This window comes from Peromyscus eremicus, chromosome 7 (assembly GCF_949786415.1).
Source record: "Peromyscus eremicus chromosome 7, PerEre_H2_v1, whole genome shotgun sequence".
NCBI classification, from domain to species: domain Eukaryota; kingdom Metazoa; phylum Chordata; class Mammalia; order Rodentia; family Cricetidae; genus Peromyscus; species Peromyscus eremicus.
The window spans coordinates 90,738,370-90,763,513 of record NC_081422.1 but is presented as its reverse complement, the minus strand read 5'-3'; the positions used below and the strand labels follow the sequence as shown (position 1 = coordinate 90,763,513).

The 25,144-nt window shown below is 47.0% G+C and overlaps 1 protein-coding gene and 1 pseudogene across 1 annotated transcript in view; one reads left to right on the top strand and one right to left on the bottom strand.

Moving 5' to 3' along the window:
• The window catches only part of LOC131915287 (uncharacterized), a 34,808-nt gene extending 9,664 nt beyond the window's left edge, over positions 1-25,144 (top strand). Inside the window, exons 6-11 of the mRNA XM_059268398.1 lie at positions 1,651-1,746; positions 10,674-10,806; positions 15,489-15,595; positions 17,897-18,009; positions 24,070-24,198; positions 24,958-25,144. Of these exons, the coding sequence (XP_059124381.1) occupies positions 1,651-1,746; positions 10,674-10,806; positions 15,489-15,595; positions 17,897-18,009; positions 24,070-24,081 (461 nt within the window). The 3' untranslated portion in view covers positions 24,082-24,198; positions 24,958-25,144. The remainder of the gene's footprint in view (positions 1-1,650; positions 1,747-10,673; positions 10,807-15,488; positions 15,596-17,896; positions 18,010-24,069; positions 24,199-24,957) is intronic.
• LOC131915773 (5S ribosomal RNA) lies at positions 1,160-1,278 on the bottom strand (annotated as a pseudogene).

Sequence of the window (25,144 nt, the reverse complement as noted above, 5' to 3'; positions counted from 1 at the left end):
TATATATGCTCGGGTCTGAACGTGCAGTTGCTAGAGTAGGCCATCTCTTCCTCTACTCTTCTCTGCCTTACTCCTGGAAAAAAGGATCTCAATGAAGGGGGCTGAGGGAACACCCAAGGCCGAGGGTCTTCGTGCCAGGATCATCAGACCCTGTGTACACCACAGGGGCAGGAGGTGAAGGAACACGGCGCTCAGACGAACAGGGATGAGTGTGACAAGAGCCTCCATCTGTGTGGCACAGGGAGGAGGAGCCATGCCGGGACAGCACTGGGACCTGCTGTCCTAAGCAAGAGCCATCTTCCCAAGGGGGGCTAGGGTTAGAGTAAGGAGTAGAGTAGAGTAAGGTAGCAGGAGGGTCAGATTCTGCATTGCAGATTCCAATTGCATGGGGAGGAGGGGAGGGGGTTGCAGAGACTAGGGAAGAAGGACCTGGCATGGCTCTGGAGTGGTACTGTGTGTGTGTGTATGATGCTGGGGATCAAACCCAGGTCTCAAACATGCTAGGCAAGCAGTCTACAGACTGAGCTACACCCCTAGCCTCAACACTGATACCACACCTACACAGATTTTCTTGGCCGTTGTTGTTGTTGTTTTTTAGGGAGAGGGGTGTTCAAGACAGGGTTTTTCTGTGTATCCCTGGAACTCGCTCTGTAGACCAGGCTGGCCTGGAACTCAGCGATTCACCTGCCTCTGCCTCCCTCGCCTGTGGGGTTTAAAGGCACATGCCACCACGGCCCAGCTCCTATACAGTTCTTTTTAAAAAAAAAAAAAAAAAAAAAATCTTTTTTTGGGGGGAGGGGGTTGTTTCGAGACAGAGTTTCTCTGTGTAGCTTTGCACCTTTCCTGGAACTCCCTCTGTAGACCAGGCTGGCCTCGAACTCACAGAGATCCACCTGCCTCTGCCTCCCGAGTGCTGGGATTAATGGTGTGCGCCACCACCGCCCGGCCCTATACAGTTCTTTTTTTTTGGTTTTTCGAGACAGGGTTTCTCTGTGTAGCTTTTGCGCCTTTCCTGGAACTCACTTGGTAGCCCAGGCTGGCCTCGAACTCACAGAGATCCGCCTGGCTCTGCCTCCCGAGTGCTGGGATTAAAGGCGTGCGCCACCACCGCCTGGCCCTATACAGTTCTTTTTTTTTTTTTTATTTTTTTTATTTTTAATTTTTTCAAAGCCTACAGCACCCAGGCGGTCTCCCATCCAAGTACTAACCAGGCCCGACCCTGCTTAGCTTCCGAGATCAGACGAGATCGGGCGCGTTCAGGGTGGTATGGCCGTAGACCCTATACAGTTCTTAATCCATGCCAACAAAGTGTACTCCTCCCCGACTGTTCTGAGTAATCCCAGGAATGTGGAGCCACAGTTAGAGAAAGCTGCTGCTGTACATGAGGGAGGCAGAGGCGACAGCAGGGGCAGGGTGACCTGGGAGCCCTGCTTGGCTCTGCTGAGTTGCATGTTAACCCCTAGCCTTGCAGCAGGGAAACACAAAGGACAGACTGGAGTGATTCTGACGGTGTTTGGCTAACTCTCTCCCGAGAGAAATACACTTGCCCAAAGCATCTATTAAATGAAGACAGCCAGTCACCAACACCAAAGCGTGCCCCAGACCATTTCCTTGACCCTGACCCTGCACCTTTTTTTGTTTTTAAACCAGTGTGCCGGGGAGGAAGCTCAACTCTGAGCCAGATTGCAAAATCTTCTGAAGCTGTAACGGTGAACAGGACCTCACAGAGGAAAAGGGGGAAAAGAGGTATTTTGGTTGTCGTTTCAATTATTCCTTCCACTCCCTTCACCTTCTAACTCATTCCCTGGTGCATAATTATCCCCAACAAAGATTTAAAATCAAATGTGGAAAAAGAAGATCCAATGTCTTGTGACCTCAGTCAGACAAGCCACCCATGAACAGTTTCACCACGTCTGCCAGAGAAATTCATCATGGCACCGTCAACATTCCAGAAGAGCATGGTTTGGAACAATTCTTCCAGGAGCGGCCAGGAGGCCTCAGAATTCGGGTTAGAACCAGGGTTAGAACCAGGGTGACCGTGAAGGGGCTTTGAGAGAGATGGGGAGGGGCAGAAATAGAGAGACATGGAGGGGGAAGGGGAGGAAGTGAGGAGGGGGAGGAAAACAGAGAAAAACAGAACTGAGTAGGATTTGCTACCCCAGGAGCCTTCCAAACACTAAGTTCACAGTGTCCTTGCAGCCCCGGGCCCCGGCTCCTGGCACTCCTCCCCTGCCTGGCTCTCAGCATCCCACATGCCAAGGGCACACTTGGCACCACAGGATCCCCTCCAAGTGTTAACACACTCGAGTTCTAAGGACACAGTGCAGAAGTGAGGCTGGGTGTGTCATGAAACAGCCTCTAGGAAGCTCCTAGAGATGCGGCCTGAGTCTGTGCCGCTGTGTTCTGGGCACTCAGTGGTTTATACTTGGCCTTTGTGGGAAAGACAAGCAGCTGTTTGAGTGGACCCTAATCCCCATGGGCTCTTTCTCCTGCAGTTTGAATCTGTTCTTGTGTGGTCTTGTTTCTGCCCTTGAATTATCTTTGAATCTTCTCTGTGAACACTGCTACATTAGAAAACTACAAACTCTCGTGGTCCAAAAGCCACATGAAAATGTGAAGCAGGGTGCAAGCCCCTCATCTCACTGACTGGGGACAGAAGGAGGGTGATAAGGAGCTCAAGGTTATCCTCAGCTGCAAAGCCAAGTTTGAGGCAAACCTGGGCTGTATGAGACCCTGGGGAAGAGGGCGAACGGTGGGGATATAAAGCAAGAAAGCATGTCAGGCTCTGCTGTGCTGTCTGCCGTGGATGTAGTTTTCCCATTGGGCAGTTGTCATAGAGAAGGCAGTCAACGTTTCCAAGTCTAAAGAAGTGGCCTTTGGTATGTTCTCTGGACCAGCAGAAGGGCATTCTTCTCCAGAGCTGGGCTTAGAGACAAAGCTTTGGGGACAAGCTGACCCAGGGTGGGAACAAGAGAGAACTTGGACAATGAAGGACGTAAGCAGGAAAGACCTTCCCAATACCATCCAGGAACCCAAAAGTTTGGCCAAGACAAGAGAATGCAGGAGGCTGGCCCTCCTGAGGGAATGGATCACATTAAGAGTCTTACAAGCAAAAACAAAGGCTTGGATTTGACCCAGGAGACAACTGAAACCATTAGTCTCCTCAGCCTGAACTCAATGGAACAATTTCATCATATATATATATGTATATATATATACATATATATATATTTGTATTTTCAGTGATAACAAAACTTCAAAATACCTCCCCAAAGGCAGGGCATGAAGGCACATGTCTCATGAGGCAGAGGGGGATGGAGCTATAAGAGTTCAAGGTCAGCCTGGTCTGTATAGAGAGTCGTAGGCTAGCCAGGGCTACAGAGTGGCTACATCTAAAAAGACCTTCCTTTCCCACATTGGACAACTGCTTAACTGTCATAGGGAGTTAGGGGAGAGAGTCCAGTCTTTGGCAGGACTCCACCTGTCTCAAAGCAAAGGGCTAAGATGAGCTGATTTGTGCCAGGCTCTTGGGTGAGGAGGCCAGATGGTCTCCATTTGGTCCTAATTGGAAACAGCCAAAATATTTTCATGCACACCCCTTGGTGGACAGGAGGTTTTTGGCCTGATGCTTGGAAAACCATCCCCACAGTACCTTCTGAGGCCAAACCCCGCTCAGAAGCCTGACCTCTCCCCTCACTCTCCTCTCGTTTGGAGTCCTAAGAATATATACAGTGATAAATGTATCAAAATGAGACAAACCGACACAGGGTGGCCGTCTATAGTTTGAAGGCGGAGCACAGTGTTCTGTGTGGCTGCCTGCCGTTGCGCACACGTGTGCCCTGGCCATTCTGCATTGGTGCACCGCTCAACACACAGAATCATTAAACCAGTGCTGTTCGACACCCCAGTCATCAGAGGCCCCCTGAGAGCTTGGGCGCCATCCTGCAGGGCTCTGAGGAAAGGCTGAGGTCCCCGGTGGGGCCGAGGCTGCTAGTTCAGAAAAGTCACAGAGGACCACTTCTGCAGACTTGAAAACACTGACCGCCTTCCTTGGTTTCTTTTGCTCAGTGAAGAAGGCAAGAGAGCAGCGTGGGGCTCCTCGATGCCTCTGCTGTGCCCTGGGAACCTCAGAACAAGCAGGCCAGGCCCATCCTGCTGGGCTGCTCAGGTTCATCCAGCCTCGGTGGAGCCAGCTCTGAGACCCAGGCTCCGCCTACCACAAGGGTACAAGAGTTTAGAGGTTGGTCAGCCTTCAAGCAGATGACATCCAGCTTTTCCACAGCCCAGTCACAAACTGTTCAGCAGCAGAAGATGGTAAAGGCTAGGAGTCACCAAATGGTCCCTAGGAGTAGCCACCTGAGGATAACATGGTTCCCCTGAGCCATTCTGCTGGTCCTGCCTTGTCACCTCAAGGCCCCCCAAATTCCCAGAAGACACGACACATTGGTGAGCAAGGAGTGCCTTGTCGGGGCCTATTCTTTTCCTAGCTGGAGCTACACAGTGTACCAGTCCCCAGGGCTGTTTTCGTTCTGGAGGATTTAGGAGGAGAAAGGTCAATGTGTGACTTAGACAGATGAACAGGGTCATTGTCCAATCCTAAAATGGTCCTTCCAGGATCTGAGTGAATCCGAACTTGACTACAGTAGCAAGCTATCGTGTTCAGTTCTCCAAATAAGGCACTGTTGTTCATATCACAGCCACAGCCCACAGAAATACCAGGGGCAGGAAGGAATGCAAGAGCCCAGTTCAAGAGTCAAGATGTAATCTTCAAACGCTGTATTAATTCAAAAACAGGAAGTTACCACTGTTACAGTCCTGAAGTCCTTGTACTCATGATTTCATCCTGGGGTGAGAGCAGGACACAGAACGGACACCTCTACAGAAAGGTGCCAGGACGCCCGGTGTGAATCAGCCAACACTCACCACATTTTGCTTTCTAGAGTCCCACCATCAAACAGATAAAGTTTCTGTTCACTTTCATAAAACGGGGTGGTACATGGGAAATTGCACATGTCTGTTGTCAATGGGAAGATGCTACAGATAAGCATGGCAGGCCCTGGTGCCTACAGAGTGTGTGGTGCCACTACTGGACCCAAAGGAGGTCACAAGGTGAGAGAGAGGATGGAGCTTTCTGGGAGGACGCTGGTGCCATGAATATTTACACTTGACCTTTGGGATCTGGCCCACAGAGAGCGCTCAGGGGAAGGAGTGCGAAGTGTTACAGCGGGAAAGAGGCCATTCTAAGCAGAGTAGCCCTTGTCCCCTCCCCACCTCTCACCCCCCATGAGAAATAGCTCAGAGGATGAGGAGGCTATTGTGGTCAACCCTGGGGAGAGTGGCATGGGGGAGGCCAGTGGCCCCTAACCAAAAGTGATGACCATCAAGCTGCAGCAGTCCCATCGCTTTGACAAAATACCCGAGGGAAGCAATTAACGGAGGAAGGGCGTATTCTGACTCACAGTTTCGGAGAGCTCACAGCCCATCCTGGTGGAAAGTACTCAGTGGCAGGAGTGTGTGGCAGAGCTTCACACACAGCGGCAGATGGGGAGCAGAGGCCACAGCCGGAACCAGAAAATGGGAATAGCACTCAAAGCCAGCTTCTAGTGGCATACGATTGCCAACTTCCCAAAACAGCACCTCCAGCCGGAAGTCACGTGTTTAAACACATGCACCTAGGAGCATTTCGCATTCAGACAATGACATAGAGGCTTAATGGTTTTAAGTATTTGCTTGTTTGTTTGGAGTTTTAGGGATTTTGTTTTGTTTGGGTTTTGTTGTTTGTTTGCTTCCTTTGTTGTTGGTTTGGTTGGTTGATTGGTGTTTGGTTTTTGAGACAATGTCTTTAGTATCCCAGGAGAGCCTTGAACTCACTAGTAACTGAGATGGCCTTGAACTCCTGGTTCTCCTGCCTCCACTTTCTGAATGCTGACATTATGGTTTCAAAGTGGGACAGTGACACAGTGGAACTGAGCTGTTGATCTTGGGCAGTTCTCCAAGACACAGAGAATGGACTGTCTGGAAGATAGAAACTCATTCAGCTGAGTGGACCTGGGTCCATCTGCAGAGTGACTTCCAGACTACGTGTGCCAATGTCAGAAATATACATCTGACCTTTTGGTAGGCAGACACCTTGTTAGTAAGTTACCAGGTGACTTGCGTGCAGTGTTTGGGGAACTCAGGGAACCCAGAAAAGACACTGGGAAGCAAGGCACCACTATTTGCCATGCACTATGGTCCTCGACATGGGACATTGAAATTGCTTCCCAGCCACCCCTCACAATGATACTGGGAGACAGGATCATGCCCTCTCTTTTACAATGAGGTTCATAGATGTTAAGAAACTTTGTAGGAGCCACAGGACATTCTCAAGAGAGGTTTGAAACCTAGATGTTCTGTGCATTTCTTGTACCACCCTGCCTCTCAAGCACCACAGGGCATGGCTACTCCAAAGTCAGGGTCTCAGCAACAGAGATGTGCATGCAGACAGCTATTGTTAGCGAACCTGTTTATTTTATTCTTTGTGTGCATTTTGTCTGTGCTCCATGTGCGTGCCTGGTGCCTACAGAGGCTAGAAAAAAGAGTATTGGATCCCTTGGAGTTGGAACTGTAGACTTGGTGCTGAAAATGGAACCCAGGTCCTCTGGAAGAACAGCTAGTTCTCTTAACTGCTGAGCCTTCTCTTCACCCTACACCTTGCTTAGTTTTAAAGCAATAAAAATAAGATTAAGTAAAAATAGATTAGAGTGAATCCAGCGGGGGCAGATAAAGCATGACCAGGGGCTGAGTGTGTTCTCATCTGCATTCCAACGAGTTTGTTTTCCACCCAGCAAGAGGAACTTGGTGTTGCTTTGGCTAAAGCCCCAGAGCAGGACCGCTGCCCTGAGTGGTAGCTGTCTTCCTGACTTCTTTGAGAGTTCTTGAAGCTCATGAGAGGTCCACATGTCAATCTGGTCCATTTGTTGTGGACAAAGATGGTGTTTTCATTACTCCTTGATGCCAGATTTGGAGCAGTTGAGATAGTTTTCCCATGGGGATGCAAGCTGTGCCCAGTCAATCACAGGCCGATCAGGCTCCCTCTCCTCATGCACACATTACACCGAGCTGATAGATACATCAGGGTGCTGATGCCTGGCAGTGGCTCTCCTTATGAAGTTGTACATCTGTATAGGAATGGGGCCTTCAGCCCTCAACCCCGGCATGTTGATTCAGGTTTTACCCACTGCTACTTTCTGGTATGTGGAAATTGGGAGAAAGAAAGAAATGAGTGCTGGTGTGATCAGTGTCCGTATCATCAGGACAGAGACTCAACTTTCAAAGGCATTTAGGTTTGTGAAAAATTTTTATAAATGAAAAATCATATCCCATTCATGTTCATGAGTGGAATCAAGGCATTATACTCAAAAACAACAATGAATGGTAACTGTAAATCAATGACTTGATTGTACTTGACAGTCTGGTAGGCATTCATTTATTCACTCATTCATTCATGAACATGTAGGTGGAGTTTTGTTCGGGACCACTGGCTCCAAAATAAATGTACAAAGACTTATTATTAATTATAAATGCTCGACCAATAGTTTAGGCTTATTACTAGCTAACTCTTACATTTTCAGTTAACTCACATTTTTATCTGTGCTTTGCCATGTACATAGCTTGGTACCTTTTCTCAGTATAGCACGTCTGTCTTGCTTCTTTCTGTGTCTGCTCACTATTCCTCTGATTCTGCCCTTCCTCTTCCCAGCATGAACATTCACGTATCTGCCATGTGCCACATACATATTGCATGTGTCCTAGTACGTCGGTGCTGTTACGTTATTCTTGACCACTGTCGTCTGCTATCAAGGCCATGCTCTGGGTGCAATGACAAAATTCAGATCTGTTATTTATTCCAAATAAAAATAAGGGGCTGGAGAGATGGCTCAGAGGTTAAGAGCAGTGGCTGCTCTTCCAGAGGTCGTGAGTTCAATTCCCAGCAACCACATGGTGGCTCACAACCATCCGTAGTGAGATCTGGCATACATGCAGGCAGAATACTGTATACATAATAAATAAATAAATATTTTTAAAAAAGGTGGGCCAGTTTTCATCTTTAAGCTCAAGTAAGATCTGTTTCATCTAACTATCCAGCAGATTAGAGTCATAGGTAAAGAAACCGATTGAACTTTATGTATGTGCACACGTGCACATTGTGTGTGTGTGTGCACCTCTGAAGCTCAGGGGTCGGAGCAGAACACTGCATCGGGTGTCCCGAGCTAGTGCTCGCTCACCCAGTGAGCTGTCAACTCCAGCCCTTCAAATCCCGGTTTGTGTTGGTGTCTCCTGCACTCAAGGTTGCAGTCCACCTTGTCCAGACAGCTCTCTGGGCTCGATCAAAATGGAGGACTCCCTTTCCAGCAGGGCTCCCTCCCTCCCTGGATAGTGTCTTTAGGCTCAGAGACCTGACCTTCTCTGGAAGCTGTCCCTAAGCCTGGGTGCCTATCTCAAGCATGACCTTTGACACAGACCCCTGCAGACGCTCTCCCCCTGCTGCCCATATGATAACTGGGTTTTGTGCTCCTAGCTGTATGGTGGGACCATGCTGCCAAATGCAGATTAGGTGAGGCCCCAGCTGCTGTCCCCATCCCATATACATCCCTCCCTCTGGAATAGAGCTGAGCTGTAACACTGAAGCAGCCTCCTGGAAGGCTATTTCCTTCATACTCACAGGCCACACAAAGCCGTGCTCGCTGCTTCTGCCCCCTTTGCCCTCGTAGCCTGGTGACCAACAGTCCTGGATGTTCTAGAACTCACTTTGTGAACCAGGCTGGCCTCAAACTCACAAAGATTTCTCTGCCTCTGCCTCTGCCTCCTGAGTGCTGGGATTAAAGGCATGGGCCACCACCACCCAGCTCAAATCCTGGTTTTTTTGTTTTTTTTGTTTTGTTTTGTTTTTGTTTTTTTTTTTTTTTTTTTGGTTTTTCGAGACAGGGTTTCTCTGTGTAGCTTTGCGCCTTTCCTGGAACTCGCTTTGGAGACCAGGCTGGCCTCGAACTCACAGAGATCTGCCTGGCTCTGCCTCCCGAGTGCTGGGATTAAAGGCGTGCGCCACCACCGCCCGGCCTCAAATCCTGTTTTTAAAGGTATAGTTTCTACCTTTTTTTTTCTTCAGCTAGCAAACCAGAAAGATCCAATGTTTAAATATGAAACATTGTTTACATTTATTTCTTTATTGGGTGTGTATATGCCCACACATATGTGTGCCACTATACCCATGTGAAGGTCAAAGACAAGCCATGGGAGTTAGATCTCTCCTTCCACCATGTGCATTCTGAGTATCAAACTCGGGTTATCAGGCTTGGTGGCAGGTGCCTTTACCTCGTGTGGCAAACCGACAACAACAATCCCAAAATTTCCAAAGTTATCACCTTTACCTGAAAACCTCAGTTTCCCTCCAAGGACTGAATATTTGGGCTTGATTGCCAGCAACACCTCACACATACCAGCTATGATCCGCCTCTGCCAGCTGTGTGTGTGAGGAAGGCTCAGTTCCTCCTGTAGATCCCCAGCACGCACACCAGTGCTTTGTGCACAGAAGCAGCTCAGAGATACCTGCTGGATGAGTTCGAGTACGAGGGAAATTTGTCTAGCCCTGAGGTTAAGCTCTCAAGCCAGCACGGGGAGCAGATTAGTTAAAGCGCCCTTTAAAATCCCTTAAATTGCCTTTACGACACAATGTAGAGACATATTCTCTCAAGTTCCACATTGTCTTACCTGGCTTCGTGTAGTGGGGAGAGGGAGGGAGGGGGAGAGAGGGGGAGGGGAGAGGGAGAGAAAGAGAGTTCTCTCCTCTGTCCTTCCACCACCTGGGTTCCAGGGATCAAGCTTGGCAGCAGGCACCTTTGCTGGCTGGCTCTTCCCTCCTTGAAGTCAAGCCATTTCCTTTCAGGCCAGCCCCATCTGAAGCAGTCCACAGAACGGTGAGCATGGGTAGGCCTTGGGAACTTTCTGGCTTAGGGACCAGTGATTCAGATTTCCCACCTCATCTGGCAAGTGGATGAGCCTGACTTATACTGGCAGCTTGTTTCTCTTCCTCTACCCCTTCACGTTTTCTTCTTTCCCAAACCCCCGAAATTGAACTGGGATGATGAAATAAATGTGTGAGATGTGCCATTTCGTGGCCCTGACAAGGAACTCTGAGAAAACTCAGCAGCCGGATGAGGGCGAACCAGACGCAGGACTCCGGCCCTCGGTGATGCAGTCATGCATGAGTCACTGAGGCAGGTGTTTTTTCTTCTTCTGATGTTTTCTAGAGCCCAAAGCTCAGAAAATGAGGCTGTTTCTCAGACTCCTACAATGAGCTAGACCCCCTTTCAATAAAAACTATCAACCCCCCAGGGTCAGTGGATAATTCATTCACCAAGAAATATTCCTCTTTAGTTAGATTAATGGTGGATATCTGACTCCGAGATGGGATTGTCTATCATGCAATCTGGGGTCTCTGTTGTAAAGAATGAAGCAGAACCGAACGTAAAACCAGGACTTCCGAAATCACATATATATTCACTGACCGTGTTGCAAAATAAATTTTCCGCAAATCCAGTATATGCAAACTCTATTAAAAAATCTGTTTAGCTGATAATAAATAGGGGCTCTATCATCTAAAAGTAATGCCAGCATTCTGATTTTTCTTGCAGGAGTCAAGAAAAAGGCTAACCGATTGATGGAAGCCGGCCCTTGGGTAGCGACGCTGCATTTGGCAGATAACAGCATTGACGGAACGGGAAAAGACGGGGAGCAATTGCTGGAACTCACTCGAACCTTAACCTGGTGGGGAACAGTAAGAGCTTTGGACTCACTCCCTCTCTAAAACTCAAGTGCTGGAGTTAAACCACACGGCTGATCACGGCCTCTTAGCAATTCTTGTGTGGCTTCTCAGCTCAGAGAGGGACACTTACCAGTCCTGGCCTCGGCACTTGGGCCCCTCAGAAACCTCACGAGGAGCCTCAGATTAAAAGGGTGGCGGCTGAGGCAGGAGAGGAGGCAAGAGTTAGAACATCCTTCCAAGGTCAGGAAATAACTCAAAACCTGATCGATGTCACCTGAGGAGGAAGGGCAGCCTGCTTGGAGTGCACATTCTTGTGTTCAGTTAGAAAGCTCTCCACCCCGGACTCCTAAAAAAGAAATAAGGAACTGTAATTCTCAGAAGCTAGAAAACAGTGTTTCCTTGTCATGCCCATTTTGACAACCTGAGGCATCCCCCATCCATCTCTGCTGGACCTGCACCTTAAGCTGACAAAGCCGTTGGCAGGTCTCACAACCACTCAGGAACTAACTGCAGGATCAGAAAGGGCTCTGGACAGCACTGTCTCGTGGCCAGGCCCACAGCACCAGTGGCGGGCAAGAGCACTGGGCACAGCTGAGGTCTGAGGCCCGAAGGCATGTTGGGTAGCAATTTATTATCTCGGCAGAAAAAAACTCCTTCCTTATTGTTCTCCCGTATTCAAGAGAGATGGGAAGGCTTCCCAGCTGGCGATCGATGCTGCCCTTCCCCAGATAATTACATCAGTAACTTCTATTTCAGCATCTTGTTGAACTTAATATATTGCTGGTGTAACTGCTAAAAACGTGTTCAGGATTTTTGTGTTTACATCCATGAGCTACACCGATCCATACTTTCTTTCTTTGTAACACTTTTGCCTGCTTGGGATCAGAGCCTGTCTGGCCTTACAGAACTGCTTAGGAAATGTCCCCTCTCGTTCTGTTTGAGGACATAACTTCCGTGGCATTATGATGACGGTCTCCTTTAATTTGCTAGATTCATCGGTGAAGCCCTTGACACCTGGAGCTTTCCTAGCAAGGGTTTCTGTGTTTTTATATAAGTCTCACTGTGCAGCCCATGCTGGTCTCAAATTCATGACCTTCCTCCCTCAGCCTCCTGAACACAGGGGTTATAGGCAAGTGCCATCACACTTAGCAAGGAAGATTTTAATCAAAACTCATTTTTCAAAGCAGTATATATTAGGTTGGTGTTACAGTTTACCTGGAACACACAAGGGCCTGGGTTCAACCCGCTACATAGAAACAAACAAACATGTTGAATAAAAATAAGGCTCTAGCCGGGTGGTGGTGCACGTTTTTAATCCCTGCACTCGGGAGGCAGAGGCAGGCAGATCTCCGTGAGTTCGAGGCCAGCCTGGTCTACAGAGTGAGATCCAGGACAGGCTTCAAAGCTACACAGAGAAACCCTGTCTCAAAAAACAACAACAAAAAGAATAAGGTTCTTCTGCTTTGAGGGGTTCTGCCTGACATATTCTAGTTTTCTTCTTTCAAAGAATTTGTTTGTATACATTGTCAAATGTGTTAGAATAAAGTTATTCATATTTCTTTATTGTCCTTTTAGAAACTGTAGAAGCTGTGGAGACATCGTCTCTTTTGTTGACCTTGAACATTCGCATTTTCTCTGTCTTCTAAGATTTGGTTAGAAACTTGTCAATGTTACTGATCTCAGAGAATCGGCTCTTGCTTTTCTTTACTTTTTGTTTGCTTGTTTTGTCTTGTTTTTTGAGACAGGGTTTCTCTGTATACCTCTGGCTGTCCTGGGGCTTGGTTTGTAGACTATGCTGGCCTCAAACTCACAGAGATCTGCCTGCTTCTGCCTCCTGAGTACTGGGATTAACAGTGTGTGCCACCACTGCCCAGTCTAAGTTTTCTTTAATCTTCTCAGGGGTTCCAATGATCATGGTAATAGTGTCTAACACAGGAGATAGTGACAGGTTGAATAAATCATTTATGCAAAGAGCTAAGCAGTGTTCAGAGATCTAACTCATCCTTTGTCCAAATTAGGACAGATGAGTGAAGGAGGCGCCACCTCTGGCCAGGAACAAATAAAGTTCCCTCTATGTCCAGGCGTCTGGGTTCAGCACTGCACAGGAAACTGAACTGGACCTCAGCCCCACAAAGCCCCTGGGAGGCACTTTTGTAGGACGCCCCCTTTAGGCCTGGGGGTGGCCCCAGTGGCAACCAAGGCGCAGCAGACACACCAGTGAGACTCAGCTCCCTGGAAGCCTCCTAGAGTTGACCTAGTTACAGACCGGAGTCACCAAGTCAGTCTCCAGCATCCCTGCCTCCCTTCCATGGGGCTCCTTTTCCTAGAAGCATCCCTTTCTTTTATCATTTCATTCTTTTTAGATTATTCTTAGTTTATGTGTGCAAATGTTTTACCTGCATGTATATCTGTGCACCACATATGTCCTGGTATCCTTGGAGATCAGAGAAAGGGTTAGGTTCTCTGGAACTGGAGTTACAGACACTTGTGAGCCACCATGTGGGTGCTGGGAATTGAACCTGGGTCCTCTTCAAGAACAGCAGGTCCTCTAACCACTGAGCCATCTCTCCAGCCCCTAGTACCCTGTCCTTACCCATCTTGTCTGAAGAACATGGATAGATCTGGAAGGTGAAACTGCTCAAGCCCCCGGCAGATGACTTCCTTGAGAGCAAGATCTTTGATAAGAGTCTGGCAGGGCTGCACAGGCCTGGCTTCAGATCCGGCTGCTGAATCAGCGGAAAGTGTGTACAGCTGAGCAGCAGAGTCAACATGACCATAAAGGCAGCGTTGACCCTAAGTGAAAGTTCAAGCCTTCTTATGTGATAATGACTCAGCATTGATCTCTTGATAAGCACATCATAATTTACTCCGGAGCGGAGACCATGAATTAACTTTCCTTTAGTTCCTGCTGTACTGAGCGCTAATGTGCACTCAGGAAATAACAGTTCTGTCTTCACTGCAACCTCATAAAACAGGCCACAAAGCCTCTGTCAGGCTAGTTTTGCAGATCTGGAAAGTTAGACCCATGAAGGCATATGGCTTGCCCATGATCACACGGTCAACGAAAGAGCAGAGCTGACAAGAAGCCCAGGTCTTTGCCTCAATACCACCTCCACACAAGATGCCAGAGACTTCTAAAAACCAGCCAGCAGAACCCTGCCAGGCCAAGGATTCTCAAAAGCCCACCGAGAAATGAGGAAGGAAAACGCCATGGCCACACCACTCTGAACATTCCCGGTCTCTGCTGATCTTGCAAACTAAGCAGGATTGGGCCTAGAGTACTGAAGTAGGAGAAGAGTACAGTGAGTTTTGTCCTCGTAGAGCTAAATTCACCTGATTTTAAATTTTTGTTCTGAGGCTTGCCTTTTTTAAAAAATAATTTATTTTTATTTTTACCTGCATTGGTATTTTGCCCGCATGTACGTCTGTGTGAGGGTGTCAGAAGCCCTGGAACTGGAGTTACAGACAGGTGTGAGCTGCTATGTGGGTGCTGGGAATTGAACTCAGGTCCTCTGGAAGAGCAGTCAGTGCTCTTACCTGCTGAGCCATCTCTCCAGCCCCAAAGCTTGCTGCAGTCGGATTTTCCTTTGGGCCGCCAGCTCACAAATAATGACACAGGAGACTTATTAATTATGAAAGTTCGGCCTATACCTTAGGCTTGTTGCTAACTGGTTCTTCTAACTTAAATGAACCTATTCATATTAATCTGCATTCTATCACGTGGCGTTACCTCTTTTCCATCTTACACCTCCTGTTTCCTCTCCGTGTCTCCTGGCGTCTCCAGCATACCTAGATTGCTCCTCCTCTTCCTTTCTCTCCCCCCAAATCCCGCCTATACCTCCTGCCTGGCTTTCAGCTTTTTTTTGGGTTTTTTTTTTTTTTTTTTTTTTTTTGAGACAGGTTTTCTCTGTGTAGCTTTGCGCCTCTCCTGGAACTCACTTGGTAGCCCAGGCTGGCCTCGAACTCATAGAGATCCGCCTGGCTCTGCCTCCCGAGTGCTGAGATTAAAGGTGTGCGCCACCACTGCCCGGCCAGCTTTCAGCTTTTTATCACACCAGTCACAGCATATGTCTTCATACAGTGTACAAATATCCCACAACATCTTACCTTTCTTAATTTTATGTGAAATTGATCTCAGTACTTGGGAGGCAGAGGCAGGTAGATTTCTGTGAGTTTGAGGCCAGCCTGATCTACATAGCTAGTTTTAGGCCAGTCAGGGCTACATAGAGAGACCCTATCCAAAATAAATAAATAAAATAAAATAAAAAATCACCAAGTAAGAGTTACTATTTATTTGACATACTGAAAGTTATCAAGCCCTTGTCAATCCCTCCAAATGTTTTGACATTTTACTGGTATATAAAATATAAATGACTAAGAAGTCTTACATGTAAAGTTTTTAAAGTAAATGAATGAACGAAAGATTTGTGGCAGTAAGAGCTTGAATCGGCTTTCCTAAGAGAAGTAAAATATTCCAAAGTAGAGAGACATCCAGGTTCAACAAGCCAGGCTCAACACCTCTCCAGTCTCAAGTCAGGTCATTGCAGCCACTTGGGGAAGGGTCAGGGAGGCTGGAGAGAGCCTGAAAAGAAAGGCCAGTCCCTGAAATTCTAGGTTGACTTTCGTCGAGGGACCGTGAGCCCTGCAAGGCACAAAGCCGTTTTGTTTCCTTGTCTCTGTGCAGCCTGATCAAATGCTCTCCTCACTTAAGGGAAATTGACCTTGGAAACAACGTCCTGGGAGACAAGGCTGCAGGTGCCATCCTGGAAGCACTGAGCGCCAGGAAGGCAGGTAAAGCCCCGTCCTCTTCTCCAGGCCCCGGACTCGTCACAACTGTTTGGTTGTTAAATGACAAATCTGAACTGTGCAAGGAGCAGGGGCGTTGTCAAAGGCTAACCCCATTGTGTCAACATGCCAAGAGACCTGTACAGAGCCCAAGAACTGTCACAATGTCGTGTGTCCCCTTTGGTCCTTCAAGTACTGACTTTTCCCCTATTCTTCTAGGCTAGTGTCTAGGTAGTTTCTTACCTTCAGCCTCTGAAGTAGCTGGGCTTACAGCATGCCCCAGCCTGGCTGTTTTTTTTTTTTTTTTTTAATGAATTTTTTTCTCTACTGCTTTTGCTTTTTCTGTCTTCTCTTTCCTTCCTTTTTTTTCTTCTAAGATTTATTTATTATGCACACAGTGTTCTACCTACATGCTTGCATGCCAGAAGATCTCATTATAAATGGTTGTGAGCCACCATATGGTTGCTGGGAATAGAACCCAGGACCTCTGGGAAAGCAGCCAGTGCTCTTAACCTCTGGGCCATCTCTCCAGCCCTTCTCTTTCCTTTCTTATTCTCCAAGAAAGTTTTCTCCTGTTCTCTAGTCTCCACTCAGCCCGCCCTAAAGTGATTTGTACAGAAATCGATTGTAAAACTGAAGTAGCGACCGTCCTAAGACCACAGTTGAGCCAGCCAGGCACTGGAGCCTTTCAAGTCTGAGGCAGCCTGGGCTACATAAGGATACCTTGGAGACAGAGAGAGAGAAGAGGGAGAGAGCGAACCAGGACCACAGTGTACTTCTTAATCATTCAAGAGGGGTTTGGCGCCAACTGGCAGGCAGCACTGTGTGACTTGTGGCCCTGGAACCCTTGGAAAACGAGAGAAGCGAGGTCAGTTAGTGGGGACCATCCCGGCCTCTCCTTTAGTATACTCTTACTGCCTTTACAGGGAGAGCAAACAATGTCATTTTCAGTGTGGCTCCATGTAAAACAGATATGAAAATGAACCTCAGTGTTGAGGAGAGTGAGGACTGTGCTCTGGGGCAGGCTGAGTGCAGAGAATTCACTGGCAGCCGCATCCTGCTCTCATCATTTCTTTAGGAAAATGGTTAGAGGTTGCATTTTTCCTTCGCTGGCAGTGTTTTAAAGAGAATTACAGGGCGATTGTGGTCTGCTGTATTCCTCCATTTCAAACTAAAGCCATGCATGTTTAATGACCAATTAAATGATTCTAAGATTTTTTTCAATTATCCTTTTCTTTTAGAGAAACAGAACACCCACTTCTTGTTCCATTAGAGCTAAGATGAAGTTCAGCCGGATTATTCTGTTAACACTAACTCTAAGTGCAGTAAGCAGAAGGCAGGTCGTGACTGTGCTTTGGTTTTCCTGGGGCCGTAAGCTGCTTCTCACTCTACCTGGCAGACACCATTACTGGGCTGCAGGCAATCCCCCATCATTCCTACAGGGAATGTGATGAGAACCAGCTTCTGGTGACTTGATGGGAAATGATTTCCACTGAGTACCTATCTGGAATGGAAAATGTCTTGCCTGCTTAGTAAATGGCTCAATTTACATAAATGAGAGGCTAATTATGGAGTGCCCACCTGGAAATGCAAGTACCTCATCTCGACAGCATTAAAAGGCAATCTAAGGCTCAAGACATCAGCGATTCTGAAATTGAGTCTAAGTGTGCATCATGAATAGTCTTAATGCATTTATTTCATGAGCTGGGCTCATTATGGGCTGTATCTGACAGAGCACTTTAATTAGGTTGGTAGTTTGAACACCAGTGAAGAGTCCTCAGAAAAGGGTGAGCTGCTTGGATTTCACAGGACGAATCTCTTGTCGCTTAGCCCTAAAGGCATCGTTTTAAACCGTAAAACCGTTAGAAACGTCACCGATGATGAAACTAATGTTCTTTTAGTGCCTTCTGTGTTTGTATCATTTGCAAGCCAACAAGAGAATTTCTAATCTCCTTTAATGAAATCACACTAACATTCTTGTCTGCTAAAGAGGGAGTTTGGTTTGCCTTGCCTGTATCTCTCCCCCATTTTCTTCTCCTCTTCCTCTGGTTTTGGGTTTGTTTGTTTGTTTGTTTTTTGTTTTTGTTTTTGTTTTTTTGAGACAGGGTCTCTGTAGCCCAGGGTGAACTTGAGCTGGTGATGTAACCAAGGCTGGTCCTGGGGCCTCCAGAGTCCTAGGACTGCAGAGTATCAGGGAGTTCTTCATGAGCCAACTGTAATAATTCCTACCGGGCTCTTAGGCCTGAGAGCACCCCCTACACAGTGTGAGCCTTTCTGCTCATTTATGCTTATGCTCTCTTTGCTCAGGTAAACTACCACCCTTAAAAGTTACAGTCACTCCCCGGATCTCTTCGGACACCTTCACATCTATTTGGAAACATAGCAAGAATTCTAATAAAACCAGTAAAAAGAAGAAAAAGGTAAATTCTTTACCGTCTGTATGGCTGAGTAGCAGCCGCCAAGGGGCACTGTATGGATGAGGCGTGCACCTCAGTGGAGACAGACAGAGCCTTTGACACCAGAGTTTAGGGTCTTCTAGGTCACCCTCCCCTAAACTGTCGTCAGAGGGACGGTGGTTATACCAAGAGGCGAGCAGTAAGACAACAACATCATCTCTCAGAGATTAGTGGACACTGCCTCCAGCTTCAACCCCTCTTCCCTGCCAAATGCGTGTTCCTGCAGGCCCGCTGCGGATCTGCAAAGATCTTTGTCTCTACTCATAGGCGCCTGTGCTGTGTTTTGGGTGATAATGATTTACATACTCTCATTCTCCACTACGTAAAGTCGATTTTTTTTTTAAATAGGGCAAATATTTAATGACACAGGAAGAAAAAAACAAAAGACATGTTACAAAACAAAGTGATTTTAAGTAATAGGTAGAAGACGAGTTTTGAAACGAAAATTAAGAAGTATACACATGCATTTAAAAACCTAGACTGCTATATACCAAATTATCAGCACCGTTACTACCATCCAGTGAGGGAATAGTCTCCCCTGTGTGTTTGTGTGTGTGTGTGTTATAATTTTTTGTTTATTTGTTTGTATGTTTATTGAGACTGGGTCTTACTCTGTACATCAGACTGGCCTTGAACTTGTGGCATTCCTTCCGTCTCCTCCCGCGTGCTGAGAATACAGGCATCACTACTGTGCCTTTTGGTGTTTTGTTTTCTTCTTTCTGTATTTTTAAAACACAAATATTTCTGACCCAAACAGGTTGGACATGGTTGCTCATAATTGTAGCTGAAAGTTTTCCTGTGTCCTGCCCGGTCCACAGCCGCTCAGACCCACAGAGGCTTATATTAATTAAAACTGCTTAGCCATTACCTCAGGTCTACGACTGACTAGCTCTTACACTTAAACTCAGTCCGTTTCCGTTAATCTATATGTTGCTATGTGTTCTGTGGCTTTACCTGTGTGCCATTACATGCTGCTCCCTGGGCGTCTCCTGACTCAGCCTTCCTCTTCCCAGAATTCTCCTTGTCTGCTTATCCCGCCTATACTTCCTGCCTGGCTAACTGGCCATCAGCGTTTTATTAAACCAGTGTACAAAAGCATTACCTCACAGCACATAATATTATCCTAATAACACTTGAGAGGCTGAGGCAGGAGAATCGCCACAAATTCAAGGCCAGCCCAGGCTACCTAGTGGGTTCCAGGTCAATTGGTATACAGTGTGAGAGTGCCTCAGAAAGGAAAACAAAAATATTCAATAAAGAGAAAGGGAGGGAGAGGGAGCCACTCCTGGAGAGATGCCAGATGCACGGACGCAGCTGCTTTCTGTGCATTTGATGTCCTCTAAGCAATCACCTTGATTGGGCCTGAACAAAGAGCTGGCGCAGTAGTAAAGTGTTGAATTGCTGCAGAGTGTAACTGTTTGCAGCTGTGTCCCATGTTCCCCCCACCCCAACCCCTCCCCCTGCCCTCCTCCAAAGCTACGGGGAAACTGCGGTCTTACAACCTATGACTGTGTTTTCTGACCTCCAGTCATTTTCGAGACTCACTGCGTGTGTATTTTGTTTCATGGGTCTGGATCCAGGAATGGTCATTATTCTTCATATGAAAACTTAGTCTAATGTATGTTGCATAATGTCTCATGACAGGTTTTCGGGTCTCTGATGATATGCTTCTAAGTGCTCTGCAGTAACAAAAGGATCCCCCAATCAAAAACACCCTGTAATCAATTAAAATGAATATCATCCCCTTCTCTCTCTTTTTTCTTTCTTCTCTCCCTTCCTTCCTTCCTTCCTTTCTCTCTCTCTCTCTCTCTCTCTCTCTCTGTCTCTCTCTGTCTCTCTCTCTCTCTCTCTCTCTCTCTTTCTCTCCTTTTTTGTTTTTCCCCAGCTCACAGAAATCCACCATTCCTTGTCCTGGGACTAAAGGTGTGAGTTTCACTCTGACTTGTCTCTTTCTTAATTGGTTTTTGCTGAGTTACTAGAAAACACAATATGCCCCATACATCACCAGGAGACTCACAGTCTCAGTTCTGACCTTCCACAGGATTAAGATTGCCAGCACTTTATTCAAGTAACAAAGGCATGCAACCTTATCCATGTGTGAAGCCTGGATTCATCCTCAAAGAACCAAATAACCAAAAAGGATCGTTGGTTTTGTTGTTTTGTTTTTGTCTTTTGGGGTTGTTTTTTGGGTTTTTGTTTTTTTGGTTGGTTGGTTGGTTTTTCTGAGACAGAGTCCTGGCTTTGTAGACCATGCCGGCCTTGAATTCACAGAGTTCTGCCTGCCTCTGCCTGTGCTGGGATTAAAGGTGTGTGCCACTACACCTGGCTGTCTCATTGTTTTAAAACCAGACAGAGAGATAGCTCCATTGGTAAATAGCTTGTTGTACAAGTGTCAGAACCTGAGTTTGACCTCCAACATTCAACATCCATGTAGAAAGCTGGGCTTGGTGTCACTTATAATCCCAAAGCTGAGGAGGTGGAGACAGCAGATCCCTGGGGCTCCCTAGCCAGGCAGCCTAGCCTAATTAGCAATCTAGCCAATAAACAAATAAACAAACAAACAAATAAATGGGGTTGGGGATGAAAGGACAAAGGATAGGAGAGATTATGAGGAGAAATGCCTAACAGTAAAGTAAAGCCCTCTTGGGAAAGTTCTTTTTGTGAAAGTCATATAAAAACCTCCTAGAAGTTTCCCTAAAATATATACATGCATGCACATATACAGAGTTCAAATAGAGTTATACTATAATGGGCTAACAACACCCCTACTGGACAACACAAGCCAACAAATAAAAAGCCCGGTGCCAGAAGTGGGTTACTTCTTTTGGAGTTGTTGGCCAGTGAGGCCCCACAGACCCTCAGAATTACAGACTATTGACAGTGCTCTTGGTTGCCCCCAGAACTTGATCGTAAGACCCTGTTGCTGAAGGCACCAGATATGTGAGTCATTAGAGCTTGGAGAAATCAAGATGGTACTGACCTGGAGGCTTCATCCTTACTGGCTAGTTCTTAAAATGCTAGACAGTGCTATGCAGACTATTGGAAGACAAAGTTGTTATACCCAGATCTCGGGGACCCCCAAAAGACAACCACGGAGACCAAAAACTCCGTATGTAAAAGAAAAGAGCCTTTATTCAAGCTCGGGCTTGGTCCCTCTGTCTGTCCGACACAGAAGTGAGAGCAGAGAGCCCTGAACCCAGGCAGAGTAGGGTTTTAATCATAGCAGAAGTTGGGGTGAAGGGATTTCCAGGGTTCAGGACCCTGGTTGGCTGACATTTGTCTGGGGGTATCAGCAAAAAGGAGAAATAGGTGTGTGCTAGGCTCAAGGACATCTGGCCATCTTATCTAACCTTATCTGACAGTTGGAATGATTGGGATGTCAGGTACTTCCCCATCCCTGACCCATCCCTGGGTGGTGTCAGCTTATGGCTTTTCCTGGATCTGGGTATTGCCTACCGGTAAGCCTGTCATGGCAGCTGTGTGGTCAAGCTGTTCTGCCCGCCCCCACCCCAACAAAAGTAACCATCACTCTCGTTCAGCTGTGACCTTCCCAGGTACAACAATGACAAGACACCCCACTGGTGCAGCCGTGACACAGTGTCGTGGGGGTGACCAACCACTTTCCGACTGGATTTAAGGCCCACTCCACAAGATGAAACCCATGCCTGGCACCATCACTGGGGCCATGAGCCCATGAATAGGGGGGTCGTAGGCCCTTGGGGGAGTCTACTACTATTAGTATGCTAAGTGAATGTAGTATGAAGTTGACTCCTAATTGTTGGTTAACAGCGACGCTCGTGGCTGGCCCGCGGCAGCCATGCTGATAGAGAAGAGTGCTGGAGGAGAGTGCTAGATGTATCGGTGACAGAAGAGTCACGAGCCATGGTTACCTTTCTAGAGCTTTGTTGAGAGAGAAAGGGAGAGAGAGAGAGAGAGAGAGAGAGAGAGAGAGAGAGAGCACACAGAGGGGGGAGAATACGGAAGGAGAGAGTGCGGAAAGAGAGAGGGCACAGAGGACACGCCCGCTTTTTAGGTTGGGATGCTGTCGCAGGCTGGTGACGTAATTAAGGACATAATCCTTACACTAATAACTTGTTATACTCACAGATTAGTGCATCTCTCAACCCTCATCAGAAAGGCTTTGTAATGCAGTAGATGATGATTAGCACAGAGACAGCACACCTGGCCAAGGGGCAGAGCATGAGAGACTGTGGGATGCTCGGACCTAAAGGCGACATCTGCATCGTGCCATCTCTTCCCCAGGCTCAGCGATCACTGTGGAAGGGGGGTAGAAAGACTGTAAGAGCCAGAGGCAGTGGACGACCACAAGGAAACCGTTTTCCAGGCACAGCAGGGAAGCTGCACAGATTAACTCCTAACAGCTGTGACAGCATGCCCAGCACTGTGCAAACTCAAGCCGCACAAAAGCCCAGCATGGAGAGAGGAGGTGGGCAGGAAAGTCTAGCTTAAGAGCCAGTGGCAATTGATGGCTGCTAGAAGAGGGGAAGCCAGTCTTATTTAAGATGTGGCTCCTGGTAGGTGGACCACGCTCCAGTGGATGGTCCCATACCTGATAGTACTTGGACAGCAGAAATTGGATTTGATAAGTAGATAGAGAAGGAGAATGGATCTGAAAGGAGTTGGGGGAAAGGAATGAATATGACCAAAATGTATTGCATGAAATTCCCAAAACACTTTTAAAAAAAAAAGAAAGAAAGAGAGAGAAAGGAAGGAAGGAAGGAAGGAAGGAAGGAAGGAAGGAAGGAAGGAAGGAAGAAAACACCAAGGTAGATGGCTCCCGAGGAATTACTGTTGGAATTCCTGGCCACTCCCCCAGATACATGACCTCACATTCACTGTCCAGTATCCAAGCAAGAGGTGTAATTATCCTGGTGCCTTACGTCCTACATAATCCGTGCGCTGCATGGTCATGTAATTTGTGCACATGCGTGGCATAGCTACATAAGCCCATATGCGCATGCGCAGGGAAATCTATAAAAAGTGCGTCACAGACTCCTCCTCCTCCTCCTCCTCCTCCTCCTTCCTCTCTCTCTCTGTAGACCATTTCCATAGGCCTAAGCACTACCCTCTGTTCGCCTTCCCCTAATAAACTCTTACAGTGGGCTTTCTCGCACTGTAAACAGTGCCGCATAATAAATAACACAGCGCCACATAATAGCTAACAATTACAACATAGGTTGGCCTCTGGCCTTCACACATGTGCACACATGTTTACCTGGACATACTTCAATATGTACGCACAGAGATAAATAAATGAATAAAACCAGATGGATATAAAAGTGCTACCTTGATCATTTCTCAAAGATCTTTGCCCTTTTATGATAGTGTTTTCAGTGGGGTAGGGGGTGCTGTTGGCTACTATTAAGGTCTAAGACATAGTAAACCAAGGCATTTTTCTCTATTACTGGCATCTGTCCAGTGTACTGTCACTTTTAATAGCAAATTAGCACAGCAATCTATACTGGAAATTTAAAAGTCTCCACATACTCCTTTCCTCCACAGAAAAAGTGTACTGTCACTTTTAATGGCAAATTAGCACAACAGTCTATACTGTAAATGTAAAAGTTTCCACATTACTATCTTTCCTCCACAAAAAGGAAAGATACAGTAAGAGTTATATTATCTGGGTTAGTTGGTGCACACCTGTTATTAAAGCCTTTGGGAGATGGAGGCAAAAGAATCAGGAACTCAAAGCTAGTCTCAGCTAACACAGCGAGTTTGAGGCGAGCCTGGCTACATGAGACCCTGTCAAGGTAGAAGAAAGCATGTCTTCAGTAAGAAACCCACCTGTTGTCTCTTTTGTTTGTTGGTTGGTTGTTTTTAAGACAGGGTCTCACTATATATCACTATCTGGCCTGGAACTCACTAAGTAGAAGAGGCTGACCTCAAGCTCACAGAGATTGCCTGCCTCTGCTTCCCAAACTCTAGAATTAAAGGTGGGGTCCATCATGCCCAGCCCTTATTACTTTCTTAACTCATGATTTTCTGTTCATTATTTCACAGGCAAAAAACTGAATACAGACGCTGTATTTGCAAATGGATGTCACCTATCTCCATGGCCAGACAGACCTATCTAGGAAGACACTGCTTGTCATGCATGAACATTTTTCATTGCCATCAATCCCCTTTCAGGTTCTAAAATTCATTAAGACCACTCAGCAGGGCCTATCCTGTCCCACAAATCAGTTTCTTTTCTTTCCTTTTTTTTTTTTTTTTTTTTAATTTTTCGAGACAAACAAATCAGCTCTGGCTATGCTGGAACTAGCTCTGTAGACCAGACTGGCCTTGAAATCACAAGGGTCTGCCTGCCTCTGCCTCCCGAGTGCTGAGACTAAAGGCGTGCGCCACCACTGCTCGGCACAAATCAGTTTCTAAACTATGGGTTTCATTCTGTCCCTCCTGCCACTAAGTCACCAGGAGGAGGCCAAGGCTTCACTGGTAACATCATGACTAAGGAAGTCATTGCTGCTAGAGACCCTCTTATTCGAAATGGCCTAGCATGGGCAAAGAGCTACCATGCCCATCTTTCTCAGTAATATCCAACTGAGATGAGCCTATGCATGTTAAGGCGGTGGAGGCCCCTTGTCCTGCGCACCAACTTGAGTGAAGGTTGATAACTGGGGGTGGGGGGTGGGGTGCAAAACAGCTTGACCACACAACTGCCATGACAGGCTTAGAGGCCCAGACACAGCTTCTGTGACAGGCTTAGATACAGGCAACACCTGGATCCAGGAAAAGCCATAAGCTGACCCCATCCAAAGTTCCACCCAGGGATGGGCCAGCATCTAAGGGGAAGTACCAGACATCCCAAAACATTCCAACCCTTAGATAAGATTAGATAAGATCACCAGATGTCCCCGAGTCTACCACACACCTATTTTCCTTTTACAGATACCCCTAGACAAATGTCAGCTAATTAGGGTCCTGAACCCTGGAAATCCCCTCACCCAAACCTCTGCTATGATAAAGACCCCACCCTGCCTGGGCTCTGGGCTCTCTGGCCTCACTGCTGTGTCTTCGTCAGACAGAGAGTCCAAGCTCTGAGCTTGAAATAAAGGCTCTTTGCTTTTACATACAA